This window comes from Stegostoma tigrinum, chromosome 38 (assembly GCF_030684315.1).
Source record: "Stegostoma tigrinum isolate sSteTig4 chromosome 38, sSteTig4.hap1, whole genome shotgun sequence".
NCBI lineage: Eukaryota > Metazoa > Chordata > Chondrichthyes > Orectolobiformes > Stegostomatidae > Stegostoma > Stegostoma tigrinum.
The window spans coordinates 22,847,071-22,864,128 of NC_081391.1; the positions used below are offsets into that span (position 1 = coordinate 22,847,071).

General features: G+C 49.0%; 1 protein-coding gene across 1 annotated transcript in view; it reads right to left on the minus strand.

The window, feature by feature from the left end:
* Positions 1 to 17,058, minus strand: part of LOC125447199 (SH3 domain-binding protein 1-like) — an 86,832-nt gene that overhangs the window by 27,744 nt on the left and 42,030 nt on the right. The window contains exons 8-11 of the mRNA XM_048521413.2: positions 16,292 to 16,360; positions 11,346 to 11,436; positions 7,805 to 7,932; positions 5,024 to 5,135 (exon numbers count right to left, since the gene is read on the minus strand). Of these exons, the coding sequence (XP_048377370.2) occupies positions 5,024 to 5,135; positions 7,805 to 7,932; positions 11,346 to 11,436; positions 16,292 to 16,360 (400 nt within the window). The remainder of the gene's footprint in view (positions 1 to 5,023; positions 5,136 to 7,804; positions 7,933 to 11,345; positions 11,437 to 16,291; positions 16,361 to 17,058) is intronic.

A 17,058-nucleotide genomic window follows, 5' to 3' on the forward strand; every position in this document is an offset into this window, starting at 1 on the left:
GTACACTGTCCCCTATCAAACACACCCTGTACACTGTGCCCCATCAAACACACCCTGCACACTGTCCCCCATCAAACACACCCTGTACACTGTCCCCTATCAAACACACACTATACACTGTCCCCTATCAAACACACCCTGCACACTGTCCCCCATCAAACACACCCTGTACACTGTCCCCTATCAAACACACCCTGTACACAGTCCCCTATCAAACACACCCTGTACACTGTCCCCTATCTAACACACCCTGTACACAGTCCCCTATCAAACACACCCTCTACACTGTCCCCTATCAAACACACCCTGCACACTGTCCCCCATCAAACACACCCTGTACACTGTCCCCTATCAAACACACCCTCCACACTGCCTCCTATCAAACACACCCTGTAGACTGTCCCCTATCAAACACACCCTGTACACCGTCCCCCATCAAACACACCCTGTACACTGTCCCCTATCAAACACACCCTGTATACTGTCCGCTATCAAACACACCCTGTACACTCTCCCCTATCAAACACACCCTGTACACTGTCCCCTATCAAACACACCCTGTACACCGTCCCCCATCAAACACACCCTGTACACTGTCCCCTATCAAACACACCCTGTATACTGTCCGCTATCAACCACACCCTATACACTGTCCCCTATCAAACACACCCTGTACACTGTCCCACATCAAACACACCCTGTACACAGTCCCCTATCAAACACACCCTATACACTGTCCCCCATCAAACACACTCTGCACACTGTCCCCCATCAAACACACCCTGTACACTGTCCCCTATCAAACACACCCTGTACACTGTCCCCTTTCAAACACACCCTGTAGACTGTCCCCTATCAAACACACCCTGTACACTGTCCCCTATCTAACACACCCTGTACACTGTCCCCTATCAAACACACCCTGTATACTGTCCGCTATCAAACACACCCTGTACACTCTCCCCTATCAAACACACCCTATACACTGTCCCCTATCAAACACACCCAGTAGACTGTCCCCTATCAAACACACCCTATACTCTGTCCCCCATCAAACACACCCTGTACACTGACAATAAAATGTGAGGCTGGACGAACACAGCAGGCCAAGCAGCCTCTCAGGAGCACAAAAGCTGACGTTTCGGGCCTAGACCCTTCATCAGAGAGGGGGATGGGGGGAGGGAACTGGAATAAATAGGGAGAGAGGGGGAGGCGGACCGAAGATGGAGAGTAAAGAAGATAGGTGGAGAAGGTGTGGGTGGGGAGGTAGGGAGGGGATAGGTCAGTCCAGGGAAGACGGACAGGTCAAGGAGGTGGGATGAGGTTAGTAGGTAGCTGGGGGTGCGGCTTGGGGTGGGAGGAAGGGATGGGTGAGAGGAAGAACCGGTTAGGGAGGCAGAGACAGGTTGGACTGGTTTTGGGATGCAGTGGGTGGGGGGGAAGAGCTGGGCTGGTTGTGTGGTGCAGTGGGGGGAGGGGATGAACTGGGCTGGTTTAGGGATGCAGTGGGGGAAGGGGAGATTTTGAAACTGGTGAAGTCCACATTGATACCATATGGCTGCAGGGTTCCCAGGCGGAATATGAGTTGCTGTTCCTGCAACCTTCGGGTGGCATCATTGTGGCAGTGCAGGAGGCCCATGATGGACATGTCATCAAGAGAATGGGAGGGGGAGTGGAAATGGTTTGCGACTGGGAGGTGCAGTTGTTTGTTGCGAACTGAGCGGAGGTGTTCTGCAAAGCGGTCCCTGCAAAGCGGTTCTGCAAAGCAGCCTGCTCCTGCCCCACCGAACTCATCTCCACCTATCTGGACTCCATTTTCTCCCCTTTGGTCCAGGAACTTTCCACCTATGTCCGTGACACCACCCACGCCCTCCACCTCCTCCAGAACTTCCAATTCCCTGGCCCCCAACACCTCATATTCACCATGGACGTCCAGTCCCTGTACACCTGCATTCCGCATGGAGATGGCCTCAAGGCCCTCCGCTTCTTCCTGTCCCGCAGGCCCGACCAGGCCCCCTCCACCGACACTCTCATCCGCCTAGCGGAACTCGTCCTCACACTCAACAACTTCTCTTTTGACTCCTCCCACTTCCTACAGACTAAGGGGGTGGCCATGGGCACCCGCATGGGCCCCAGCTATGCCTGCCTCTTTGTAGGTTACGTGGAACAGTCCATCTTCCGCACCTACACAGGCCCCAAACCCCACCTCTTCCTCCGGTACATTGATGACTGTATCGGCGCCGCCTCTTGCTCCCCAGAGGAGCTCGAACAGTTCATCCACTTCACCAACACCTTCCACCCCAACCTTCAGTTCACCTGGGCCATCTCCAGCACATCCCTCACCTTCCTGGACCTCTCAGTCTCCATCTCAGGCAACCAGCTTGTAACTGATGTCCATTTCAAGCCCACCGACTCCCACAGCTACCTAGAATACACCTCCTCCCACCCACCCTCCTGCAAAAATTCCATCCCCTATTCCCAATTCCTCCGCCTCCGCCGCATCTGCTCCCACGATAAGACATTCCACTCCCGCACATCCCAGATGTCCAAGTTCTTTAAGGACCGCAACTTCCCCCCCACGGTGATTGAGAACGCCCTTGACCGCGTCTCCCGCATTTCCCGCGACACATCCCTCACACCCCGCCCCCGCCACAACCGCCCCAAGAGGATCCCCCTCGTTCTCACACACCACCCTACCAACCTCCGGATACAACGCATTATCCTCCGACACTTCCGCCATTTACAATCCGACCCCACCACCCAAGACATTTTTCCATCCCCACCCCTGTCTGCTTTCCGGAGAGACCACTCTCTCCGTGACTCCCTTGTTCGCTCCACACTGCCCTCCAACCCCACCACACCCGGCACCTTCCCCTGCAACCGCAGGAAATGCTACACTTGTCCCCACACCTCCTCCCTCACCCCCATCCCAGGCCCCAAGATGACATTCCACATTAAGCAGAGGTTCACCTGCACATCTGCCAATGTGGTATACTGCATCCACTGTACCCGGTGCGGCTTTCTCTACATTGGGGAAACCAAGCGGAGGCTTGGGGACCGCTTTGCAGAACACCTCCGCTCAGTTCGCAACAAACAACTGCACCTCCCAGTCGCAAACCATTTCCACTCCCCCTCCCATTCTCTTGATGACATGTCCATCATGGGCCTCCTGCACTGCCACAATGATGCCACCCGAAGGTTGCAGGAACAGCAACTCATATTCCGCCTGGGAACCCTGCAGCCATATGGTATCAATGTGGACTTCACCAGTTTCAAAATCTCCCCTTCCCCCACTGCATCCCTAAACCAGCCCAGTTCATCCCCTCCCCCCACTGCACCACACAACCAGCCCAGCTCTTCCCCCCCACCCACTGCATCCCAAAACCAGTCCAACCTGTCTCTGCCTCCCTAACCGGTTCTTCCTCTCACCCATCCCTTCCTCCCACCCCAAGCCGCACCCCCAGCTACCTACTAACCTCATCCCACCTCCTTGACCTGTCCGTCTTCCCTGGACTGACCTATCCCCTCCCTATCTCCCCACCCACACCTTCTCCACCTATCTTCTTTACTCTCCATCTTCGGTCCGCCTCCCCCTCTCTCCCTATTTATTCCAGTTCCCTCCCCCCATCCCCCTCTCTGATGAAGGGTCTAGGCCCGAAACGTCAGCTTTTGTGCTCCTGAGATGCTGCTTGGCCTGCTGTGTTCGTCCAGCCTCACATTTTATTGTCTTGGAATCTCCAGCATCTGCAGTTCCCATTATCTCTGATACTATTTACACCCTGTACACTGTCCCCTATCAAACACACCCTGTACACTGTCCCCCATCAAACACACCCTGCACACTGTCCCCCATCAAACACACCCTGTGCACTGTCCCCTGTCAAACACACACTATACACTGTCCCCTATCAAACACACCCTGTACACAGTCCCCTATCAACCACACCCTATACACTGTCCCCTATCAAACACACCCTGTACACTGTCCCACATCAAACACACCCTGTACACAGTCCCCTATCAAACACACCCTATACACTGTCCCCCATCAAACACACTCTGCACACTGTCCCCCATCAAACACACCCTGTACACTGTCCCCTATCAAACACACCCTGTACACTGTCCCCTTTCAAACACAGCCTGTACACAGTCCCCTATCAAACACACCCTGTACACAGACCCCTATCAAACACACCCTATACACTGTCCCCCATCAAACATACCCTGTATACTGTCCCCTATCAAACACACCCTGTACACTGTCCCCTATCAAACACACCCTATACACTGTCCCCTATCAAACACACCCTGTACACTGTCCCCTATCAAACAGTCCCTATACACTGTCCCCTATCAAACACACCCTGTACCCTGTCCCCCATCAAACACACCCTATACACTGTCCCCTATCAAACACACCCTATCAAACACACCCTGTACACTGTCCCTTATCAAACACACCCTATACACTGTCCCCTATCAAACAGTCCCTGTACACCATCCCCCAGCAAACACCCCCTCTACACTGTCCCCCATCAAACAGACCCTGTACACGCGCCCCCATCAATCACATCCTCTACACGCTCCCCCATCAAACACACCCTGTACACTGTTCACCATCAAACACACCCTCTATGCTGTGCCCCATCAAACACACCCTCTACACTCTCCTCCATCAAAGACACCCTGTACACTCTCCCCCATCAAACACCCCCTCTACTCTCTCCCCCATCAAACCCATACTCTACTCTATCCCCCATCAAACACACCCTCTACACTCTCCCCCATCAAACACACCCTATACATTATCCCCCAGCAAACACACCCTCTACACTGTTCCCCTATCAAACACATGCAGGACAGGGACAGCACAGGGTTAGATACAGAATAATGTTCTCTTTACACTGTCCCCCATCAATGACTCCCAGGGCAGGGACATTTCGGTCTAAGGTATTATCTAATTACCTCTTCTGCCCACAGTGAAAGGGTGAGCTGCATTACCTGTGCTGGAGAACCTTACCTGCCACAGCATGTGAATCAGAGTTGAACTCCTTGGGATCGAAGAAGCCACTGTCCAGAGCAGATTTTAACCGTTTCAGTACCGAAGCTGCAGCTGCCAATCTGAACAGTCCCTAAGAGAAGTATAAACTGAGTTAGCTTAAAAAAGTTCAGACATTTGTCGGATAAACAGGGTCAGGTTTCCAGGTTACCACTGAGTTGTTCATAGGGCGCTCAACATATAAGTGTGACCGAGATAGTAGGAACTGCAGATGTTGGAGAATCTGAGATAACGAGGTGTGGAGCTGGATGAACACAGCAGGCCAAGCAGCATCAGGAGCAGGAAAGCTGACATTTTGGAAGAAGGGTCCAGGCCCGAACCATCAGCCTTCCTGCTCCTCTGATGCTGCTTGGCCTGCTGTGTTCATCCAGCTCAACACCTTGTTATCTCTTATGCAAGTGTGACCTCTTTGTGAGTCAGGAACATATTCCCCTTTAGTTTGCTGGCTGGCCCAATTCCCCTCAATGGACCTGAGCTATTCATAGAGTGTGGGTATCATCATTAATGGCAGCTTTTACTACCTAGCCCTGACCAGGAATGTGCTGGTTCGTCACCATTTTAACATCTGCAGTCCAGTGGTACACGTACAATGCCATTAGGGAGGGAGTTCCAGGAAATTGCTGAAGGACTGGTGATTTTTATCAAGTCAGGATGGGGAGCAGCTTGGAGGGGAACTTGCAGGGGGTGGTGTTCCCAAGTATCTGCTGCCCCTTGTCCTTCTAGATGTTAGAGGTCTCAGGTTTGGAAGGTCCTGTCTAAGGAGATCTGAGTGAGTTGCTGCAGTGCATCTTACAGATAGTACACACTGCTGTTACTGAGTGTGGGTGGCGGAGGTTGTGGTTCTTTGTGGATGTGGTGCCTGTCAAATGCGGGCGGCTTTGTCCTGGATGTTCCCAGGCATCTCGAGTGTTGTTGGAGCTGTCCTTATCCAGGCAAGTGGGGAATATTCCATCGCACTCCTGACTTGGGCCTTGTAGATGGTGGACAGGCTTTGGGGACTGAGGAGGTGGGTTACTTGCTCCAGGATTCCCAGCTTCTGGCCTGTTCTTGTAGGCACTGTGTTGGTACAATGCAGCCATCAGTTTCTAGTAAATGGTAACCCCAGGCTGTTGATGATTGGTGACCCCGCAGTGGTATCGATATTAAAGGGATGCTGTATAAATCTCCTGTGTGGGAGATGGTCTTCGTCTGGTACTTGTGTGCCACAAGTGTTTTTTTCCACTTTTCAGCCCGAACCTGGATATTGTCCAGGTCTTGTTGCATTTGGACACGGGCTGCTTCAGTATCTGAGGAGTCGCGAATGGTGCTGAACATTGCGTAATCATCGGTGAACATCCCCACTTCTGGCCTGATGCTGGAGGGAAAGTCATTGATGAAGCAGCTGAAGGGGTTGAGGGCACTGCCATGAAGAACTCCTGCACTTGAACCAGTGAATTCCATTCTCTTAGTCTCCAATACACAAGGAAACAATTCTTTTCCCTGCTTTACATCTCACTGATCATGCCCTCGGTCATTTCATAATGGAAGTTTTTTTAGATTGGCAGGCTATCCAGCAGAAGAAATACCTAAATATTCTGGCAGTCAGTCACACCATTCTATTCAACACCAATCCTTGTACACTCCCAGGACAGGGGAAGCATAGGGTTAGATACAGAGTAAAGCTCTCTCTACACTGTTCCCCCTCCCACTCCCTGGGCAACATCTCCATCCTAGGCCTCCACCATGCCACCCAGAAGCTGGAGGAGCAGCACCTCATATTCCACTTGGGAGCCTACAGCCCGATGGTCTCAATGTGGACTTTACTAGTTTCAAAATCTCCCCATCCCCGGCCTCAACACAAGACCAGGCCCCCCTCTCATCCCCACCTCCTTGATCTGTCCGTCTTCCCTCCCACCTACCTACCCCTCCCTCCTCACTGACCAACCCCCATCCCACTCCCTACCTACACTCACCTTTACTGGCTCCATCCCTGCCGCCTTGATCTGTCTGTCTTCTCTCCACCTATCTGCTCCACGATCTACCTACTATCACTGTCCCCCGCCTCTATTTATTTCAAGCCCCCTTCCCCCCCTCCGTTTCTAAAGAAGGGTCCTGACCCAAAACGCTAACTTTCCTGCTGCTCTGATGCTGTCTGGCTTGCTGTGTTCCTCCAGCTCCATGCCGTGTTATCTCCGACTCCCACATTGGCAGTTCTTACTCAAAGCTCCTCTACACTGTCCCCCATCAAACACTCCCAGGACAGGGACAGCACGTGGTTCGATACAGAGTAAAGCTCCTCTATACTGTCACCATCAAACGCTCCCAGGACAGGGACAGCACGGGGTTAGATACGGAGTAAAGCTCCCTCAGGATTATCCTATGCAGGGAAAAGAACTCCTGCTATAAAACCCCAGTGATATTTTCATTTTCTGCTTCAGGTGAGCTGGAGCGTGTTGGTACCATGACCCTTCTGTACGAAGCCAGAAGCATTAGTCGTTTTTTTCACATTGAAGAGCAGGAACCCAGTCAGTTCTCCCTCTCAGTAACACAGAGAAGTCAACACAGTTCTAGCTCCCACCATCTAAACAGGCTGATATCGCACCGACTCAGCTCAGGGCCAGGATCAAACCTCACAGTGAACACACTTCATATACACTTCTCCTCATCCCCATGCTCTCTCTCTCTCTGTGCGCCTCTGTCTCTCTCTGTGAGTCTCTCTGTCTCTCTCCCTTTCTCTCTCTGCCTTTCTCTCCTTCCACCTACCTCTTCTTTCATGCCTTTCTCCAGCAGCATCATGACACATGCCTCAATGGGAAGAGCGATTTCCCGCTCACAGGTTTTCAGATGTTCCTCGAGTGGCTGTCCAAAGGCTGGCTTCCCAGAGCTACCGCCTACCACACAGAAAACAGGCAGCGTGAGAATAGCACAGGGGAGGGTCCGAAACACACTCACCAAAGGAGAACAAGTCATTTCCTTAGCTCAATCAAATGTGTAAGTGTTAACACTGAGCGGGACTGGGACTGTGGATGTGTTGAGTGTGAGAGTGTGTCTGTGCTCAATGTGTGTATGACTGTGTGCGAATGTGAGTGTGAATGAGAGACAGTGTGCGTGATTTGAGTGTGAGGGTCTGTATGTGTGTGGTGAATGTGAGAGTGTGTGTGTGTGTGTGTGTATTGTGTGTCTGATTGTGTATGTGTGAGTATGTGTGAGAGCGTGTGCGAGTGAGTGCATGAGTGTGTGTATGTCTGTGAGTGCATGAGTGTGTGAGTGTGTGTCAGTATATGAGTGCAAGTAAGTGTGAGTATATGAGTGTATGTATGTATATGAGTGTGTCTGTGTGCATGTGCATGTGTCTATGTGCGTACATGTGCGCACGCACGAGTGTGTGTATGTGTACGTGTGTGTATGGGTGTGCGCGGGTATGTGGGTGTGCATGTATGCGTGTGTGAACGTGTGTGAGGGTGTGCACATGCACGTCTATTTCTGTGATAAGTGAAGATGAAAAGGAACATTTGTTCAGTGTGTACAAGAAAATTTCCTTATTCAGCACAATCGGTTCTAACATGTGTTTCTTCAACGCAAATTGATTATAATGCGATTGAAGAATTATAGAAAGCTTACTTGTGTTCCCTGCCTGTATAGGCCATAGCCTGATTCCATCCCCATCAGTTTAAAAGTCGCAGTTATTGTGTGACTTTCTTATAACGAGAGATCACACAAGAACAGAACTAACATGTTCTATCAAAACTGACTGTATGTGGATGTATCTACCAGGGAGGAGCAAAGCTTTACTTGGGAAACAAGGCAAGGCAAGTGACTGAGGTGTGAATGGGGGAGCATTCTGTGGCCAGTGATCATAACTCAATTAGTTTTAACATAGTTATGGAAAAGGGAGACCCGATTTAAAAGTTAAAGTTCTAAATTAGAGTAAGGCCAATTTTAATGGTATTAGGCGAAAGCTTTCAAAAGTTGATTGACGGCACGTTTGCAGGTAAAGGGATGGCTGGAAAATTGGAAGCCTGCAAAAATGAGATAACGTGAGTCCAGGGACAGTATGTTAGGGTGAAGGTCAAGGCTGGTAAGTGTAGGCAATGCTGGATGATGAGAGACATTGAGGTTTTGTTCAAGGAGAAGAAAGAAGCATATATCAGATATTGACAGCAGGGACTGAGTGGATCCTTATAGGAGTATAATGACTGTAGGAAGATATTTAAGAGGGAAATCAGGAGGGCAAAAAGGGGACATGAGATAGCTTTGGCAAATAGGGTTAAGATGAATCCAAAGGGATTCTACAAATACATTAAAGACAAAAGGATAACTAGGGAGAGAATAGGGCCCCTTAAAGATCTCCAAGGCCACCTCTATGTGGAACCACAGGTGATGGAGAAGATACTAAGTTAAAATTTTGCATCAGTGTTTACTGTGGAGAAGAATATGGAAACGAGAGAACTTGATGAAATAAATTGCAACATCTTGAAAAGTGTTCACATTACAGAGAAGGAGGTGCTGGATGTTTTAAAATGCATAAAGGTGGTTAAATTCCCAGGAGCTGATCAGGTGTACCCGAACATTCTGTGTGAAGTGATTGCTGGGCCCCTTGCTGAGATACTCGCATCATCGATAGCCACAGGGGAGGTGCCAGAAGACTGGAGATTGGCTAATGTGGTGCCGCTAGTTAAGAAACGTGGTAAGGAAAATCCAGAGAACTATAGATCGGTGAGCCTGACATCGGTGGTGAGCAAGTTGTTCGAGGGGCATTGGAAAGGCAAAGACTGCTGAGGGATAGTCAATATGGCTTTGTGTGTGGGAAATTGTGCCTCTCTCATTTGACTGAGATTTCTGAAGAAGTAACGAAGAGGATTGATGAGGGCAAAGCGGTGGATTTGATCTATGGTAGACCAGTTAGCAAGGTTAGATCACATGGGATACAAGGAGAATGAGCCATTCAGATACAAAATAGGCTCGAAGGTAGGAGACAGAGGGGTTGTTGAGGTGGGGGGTTGCTTTTCAGACTGGAGGTCTGTGACCAATGATGTGCCACAAGGATCAGCGCTGGTTTCACTGCTTTTTGTCATTTATATAAATGATTTGGACGTGAACATAGGAGGTATGGTTAGTAAATTTGCAGATGATGTCAAAATTGGAGGTGTATTAGACAGCTAAGATTAACTCAGAAAACAATGGGATCTTGATCAGATGGGTCAACGGGCCGAGGAGTGGCAGATCAAGGTTAATGTCTATTTTAGTGAGGGAATTCAGAGCAGGACTTTTCTGAAGCAGGGTGGAGGCCCGAAATGTCAGCCTTCCTGCTCCTCTGATGCTGCTTGGCCTGCTGCGTTCATCCAGCTCCACACATTGTTATGTCAGGACTTTTACACTTAATGGCAAGGATATGGGGAGTGTTGTTGAACAAAGAGACCTTGGAATGCAGGTTCATATTTCCTTGAAAGTGGAGTCACAGTTAGATAGGATAGTGAAGAAGGTGTTTGGTACGCTTGCCTTTATTGGTCAGTGCATTGAGTACAGGAGCTGGGAGTCCATGTGGCAGCTGTACAGGATGTTGGTGATAATGGGAACTGCAGATGCTGGAGAATCCAAGATAATAAAGTGTGAAGCTGGATGAACACAGCAGGCCCAGCAGCATCTCAGGAGCACAAAAGCTGACGTTTCGGGCCTAGGCCCTTCATCAGAGGATGTTGGTGATGTTGGTTTTGGAATACCGTGTGCAATTCTGGTCTCTCTGCTACAGGTAGGATGTTGTGAAACTTGAAAGGGTTCAGAAAAGATTTCCAAGGATGTTGCCAGGGTTGGAGGGTTTGAGCTACAGGGAGAGGCTGAATAGGCTGGGGCCATTTTCTTTGGAGCTTTGGAGGCTGAAGGGGTGACCTTATAGAGGTTTATAAAATCATGAGGGGCACGGATAGGGAGAATAGACAAGGTCCTTTCTCCAGGGTGGGGGAGTCCAAAACTAGAGGGGCATAGATTTAAGGGGAGAGGGAAAATATTTAAATGGGACCTAAGGGGCAACTTTTTCACACAGAGGGTGGTGCGTGTATGGAATGCACTACCAGGGGAAGTGGTGGAGGCTGGTACAGTTACAGCATTTAAAAGGCACCTGGATGGCAAATGAATAGGAAAGGTCAAATGGGACTAGATTTATTTAGAATATCTGATCAGCATAGATGGGTTGGACCAAAGGGTTTGTTTCCATGTTATACAGCTCAATGACTCAGTGTCAGTGTTTCTCGGTTTGAAAGCAGGCCATTCAGACTCACACGATCCAGCTGGTAGTTTGGGCACTGACCTGAGGGACTGAAGCTGGGTCGCACTGTTGGCATCGCAGCATCCAAGGCCCTGAGCGACTTTCGATGGTAATCAGCTTGTGCTTCCATTAACTTCAAATACAGAGAATGAGATTACATTCCAAGAATTCTATATGTCTGATTGCGCCAAGCAGTTTCCTCAGGTCATGGTCATAGTCTCTCTCACTCTCTGTATACACACGCATATAAAGATATTTTATATATATATACATATATATACACACACACACACACATGATGTTAAACATAACTCAAATATTCCAATGTGCTTCAGGGAAATGTTTTCAGACAGAAATAGGCCTGAGCCACATGAAGAGATATCAGGACACACAACCAAAACCCAGACCTGATTTGAGGAGAATCTTAAAGGAGGAGAGGTAGAGAGGTTTAGGGAAGGAATGTAAGAGCTTAGTAACCCCCAGGCACCTTACGGCACAGCCATTAATGGGGGGACGGAAACTGTTGAGCCTCTTAATTTCACCAAGAGACTAGCAAACAGTTTCTGCACCATCTTCTGAACTTACTCTTCTCTTCAATGTTTCATGTCCCTCGATAGGACCATTTTTGAAATATTATCTCTTCATGCTGAAAGGTACAAGACTCTCCTTATGACTAATGCCATTGATACGTGAGATCAGCCATATGGATTTTCTCTGCAACAAAACCAGTGCTTGCAGGCCTTCCTGTGCCTTGCAGACTAGAACTGACTATTGTGCTGAAAGTGTACTGTAACCAGTGTGGAATTGTATCAATTAATTAATTGGCATTTGTTATTGAAAGATAAATAAAGAGGCAATTGTTGACACTGAAGTTTTTAGTATGGTTAGTTACAGAGTCATAGAAGCCTGCAGCATGAAAGCAGGCCCTTCGGCCCAACTTGTCCCTGCTGCCAAGTTTTCTCAATTTAAAGTATTCCTATTTTCCTGCATTTGGTCCATATCCCTCCATGCATATTCCATCCATGTCCAAATGTTACTTAAATGATGAGACCAGACTCTCCCCACCCTCTGTGTGAAAGAGTTGCCCTTCTGGACCCTTTTGTATTTCTCCCCTCTCACCTTAAACCTATGCCCTTTAGTTTTAGACTCCCCTACCCTGGGGAAAAGCTGTCGGCTATCGACATTATCTATGCCTCTCATGATTTCACATTCCCTCTCAAGGTCACCCCTTCAGTCTCCTATGCCCCAGGGAAGAGAGTCCTAACCTATCTAACCTCTCAAGCCCTCCAGCCTAGGTAGCATCCTAATAAATCCTTTCTGCATTCTTTCTAGTTTAATAATATCCTTTCTATAGTAGGGTGAGTAGAACTGTACGCAGTACTCCAAATGTGGCTGTAACGATTTGCTGATGTTTGCCTCCTACGGTTCTCTCTGTGAATAAATCTAAACTGAGTAAAGATTGACTTCTGGCCTCCGCCTTCGCCAAATAGCTGTTAGAAGTTTAATAATCAGGGCCAGTACATATCCTGTCACTCTATGGTTTACCACATGGTTTGCCTGAGCGGAGAACTTGCAAAAAACAACTGGCTCCAATAATGACAGTCAGATACAGAGTGACGCTGATCAGATACAGAAAGCACAGTAGATTCCAGTGTAACAAATCCAGTGTAAAAACACCAAGTTTCTAGCAGTTGGTTAATGCTAAATAAAAACCAAAAGAACTGCGGATGCTATAAATCAGGGACAAAAACAAAAGTTGCTGGAAAAGCTCAGCAGGTCTGGCAGCATCTGTGAAGGAGAAAACAGAGTTAACGTTTCAGGTCCGGTGACCCTTCCTCAGAAACCGGTCGCCGGACCTGAAACATTAATTGTTATTTTTTTCCTCACAGATGCTGCCATGCCTGCCGAGCTTTCCCAGCAACTTCTGCTTTTGTTCCCGAGCAGGTTAATGCTGTTGATTTCATCTTGGCTTTACTATCCAGACTCAAGTCCATCCGTTAACTCCATTTAAGTGAAATTTAGATGAGCACGTGAATATCACAGACACAGCTATGGCCAAGTGCTGGAAAAGGGCACCAAAATAGATGGATGTTTGATGACCAGTGCAGACACGATGGGCTGAAGGGCCTCCTTCTGTGCAGTAAAACCTCTGTGACTCTATGACGCCTGAACAAACCATCCAACTGGTGATTCTAAGTTCGAACTCCAACAATTTAGTCTGAATCACCTTCACAAATCTGTAACAGAAACAGAAGTTGCTGGAAAAGCTCAGCAGGTCTGGCAGCATCTGACGAGAGAGATCAAAGTTAATGTTTCGGGTTGAGTGACCCATCCTCAGATCTTTCTCTCCACAGGTGCTACCAGACCTACTAAGCTTTTGGCTCTGATTTATCCCATCTGCTGTTCTTTCGGATTTTATTTGCTGATCTTTGTTTTGTTGGTTACTGAAGGTTCAGAATGAGTGCTGAGTTGCAGCTTTGTCCAAGCAACTTCTGATTTGTTAGAAAGTACTGAACCATTTACAATGGAACTGAAGAACGTCAGAACTAGGAGCGTGAGTAGGCCATTCAGCCCCTTGAGGCTCCTGCCCCGTTCAATACAATTGTGGCTGATCTCATCTCAGCTTCAACTCCACTTTCCCGGCTGCTCTCCATAACCCTTCAACCCATCTTTACAAATCTGTCTATCTCCTCCTTAGATTTGTTCAATGTCTTGGCATCCACTGCACTCTGGGGAACATAATTCAACGGATTCAAGGCACTTTGAGAGAAGTACTTCCTCATCATCTCTCTTTATCTGCCACCCCTTATCCTAAAGCCAGAAGCCCTCTTTTAGATTGCCCAACATGAAGAAACATCCTCTCTATGTCTACTGTGTCAATCCCCTTTAGCATCTTTTGGTCATCAATTCCATCTCCTCTCAGTCTCCTAAATTCCAGATGCTGTCGCCTAAACTATTCAATTTCTCCTCATGAAACAAACTACTCACTTCTAGAGTCAATCTAGTGATCCTCCCCTGAACTGCCTCCAATGTAACTACATTATGGTGGCTCAGTGGTTAGCAGTGCTGCCTCACAGCGCCAGGGGGCCGGGTTCGATACCACCCTCGGGCGACTGTCTGTGTGGAGTTTGCACATTCTCCCCGTGTCTGTGTGGGTTTCCTCCGGGTGCTCCGGTTTCCTCCCACAGTCCAAAGATGTGCAGGTTAGGTGGATTGGCCATGCTAAATTGTTCCATAGTGTTCACGGATGTGTTGATTAAGTGGGTTATACAGGGATGGGTCTGGGTGGGACGCTCCGAGGGTCAGTGTGGACTTGTTGGGCCAAACGGTCTGTTTCCACACTGTAGTGATTCTATGCTCATTTCTCCTCAAGTAAGGGAACCAAAACTATGCAATGCCACAGGCTTGGTCTCACTAATGCTTGTACATTTTCAGCAACACTTCCTTACTTTTAAACTCTTTTAACAATAAATGCCAACTTAGGCCTTCTTGCCTATCTCACAATTAATCTGACATGTACTACTAACAGAGTGCCACACATTAACCCTTACAAAATCTAATGTGACAGAACAAATAGTCATCAGGCGACAAGTTTCCTGTCGGTGGTGTAAAGTACCCGTCTTGCCAGCGAGACACCCTTCTTGATCTGCAACCACAAGGGGACTAGAACTATACTGTTGGTTTGATTATGATTCCATTAATGCCTCTCCTTTCAGTTGCCTGCCTCAGGCTGAGGAGGTGAAGACTCTCAGTCACTCCGATAGGGTGGTGGTGGAATAGGGCTTCTGAGTCAGGAGTCTGTTTACTTAGTCTGCTTTTCTTTTTGGATCTTTATTTTCTTTCTTCTCTAATTTATTTCACTTCTATTTTATTTTACTTACCTCGTGGCGAAGAGTTCAATCATGGCTATGGCATTGGCGGTGGTGGGTAGGCCCAGCAGCGAGGACTGGAGCAGGCCCAGCAGCATGGATTAGAGCAGGCCCAGCAGCATGGACCGGAGCAGGCCCGGCAGCATGGATTACAGCAGGCCCGGCAGCCTGGGCTGGAGCAGGCCCGGCAGCATGGATTAGAGCAGGCCCGGCAGCATGGATTACAGCAGGCCCGGCAGCATAGATTAGAGCAGGCCTGGCAGCATGGACCGGAGCAGGCCCGGCAGCGAGGACCGGAGCAGGGCCGGCAGCATGGATTAGAGCAGGCCCAGCAGTGAGGACTGGAGTAGGCCCAGCAGCATGGATTAGAGTGGGCCCTGCAGCGAGGACTGGAACAGGCCCGGCAGCCTGGGCTGGAGCAGGCCCGGCAGCATGGATTGGAGCAGGTCAGCAGCATGGATTAGAGCAGGCTCAGCAGCATGCATTGGAGCAGAGCCAGTAACATGGACTGGAGCAGGCCGAGCAGCATGGACTGGAGCTGGGCCAGCAGCATGGACTGGAGCAGGCCCAGGAGCATGAATTGGAGTAGGCCTAGTAGCATGGACTGGAGCAGGCCCAGCAGCACAGACTCATGGTGGCAACCGAAGCAAGTTTGGGCTCAATATAAGACCTGGCAGTGTCGGCAGCAGCTGCATCAGCGAGGTGGGCCTGAAGTAGACACATGGCAGCAGCAGAGGCGAGTTTGAGCCAGACCAGGCAGCAACAGTGGCATCTATGTTGGTGAGGCCCAGCGAGGACAAAGAGTGGCGTGGGTGTCGGTGGGGGTGAGATGGCACTGTTGAGCACCAATTTCCATTCCAGTAGCTTCGCAGTGAAGGGGGCTCGTACCTGGTCACCAGGCCCAGGGCCCATGGCGGAGCACTTAATGAGATGGACTGTAAAGTGGGACACTTTATTTCTTAATTTTTCTTTATATATGATGTTTTTGTTTATTTTTCTGGGTTTTAACTTAGCGCCGGAGAATGGTGGCACTCTCCGGCACTTTTTCACTGTAATTGTAACACGATAAATGTGACAATCGATAATTGAATCAAATATCTGGGAAATCTCGTTACTTACGGAGTAAAAGTAATTGGAGTATTCCTCTTCCTTGCTGGCAAAGTGATAAAGGTCCGCTGCGTATTCATCCTGGAATCAGATAAATGGTCATTAACTTGCCCTCTTTCACTCCCTTTCAGAAAGCCCCCAGTATTGGGAGGAAGGAGGGGACTAAGTGCCCCTTTTCAACAAATTCAACTCAATGTGAGTGATCAGCCATTCTGGATCTGAGGAAGGCAAGTTGCAATTTTTTTTCATGGTGAGAGACCAGGCGCTAGCGAGAAGTAAAACGCTAATACCTCACCGTGGGGGCATCGGTGTGCAAAAGGGCTGGGGGTGAAATTTCAGCCGATAGAGAGCCTCGATGCTGCAGCAGCCACATTCAGTTCTGGCCACACCACATTCAGGAAAGGACTAACCGGGCTGGCAGTGTATGTTCACCACCATGGCCCTGGGGCTGAATTAGATTGAGAGGGCGCTGGATTTAAACTGGGTTTGTATCGCTTCGAGCTTAAGCTTTAAGCAGTGAGCTGAAGGAGGTACACAGTGTGGACTCTGTAGGAGTCTTTGAGCCAACACTGTAAGGACAAAAGGAACAAATTATTACATATGCTGGAATCTGTACCGAAAGCAAAAGAAGCTGGAGACCACAGTGGGTCAGGCAGCATCTGTGGAGAGACAGTGAGCTAATGTACATGGTTCTAATGAAGAGTCACATAGACTTGAAACGTTAGCCTGCTCTATCTCCATGGATGCTGTCTGACCCACTGAGATCTCCAGCATTGGCT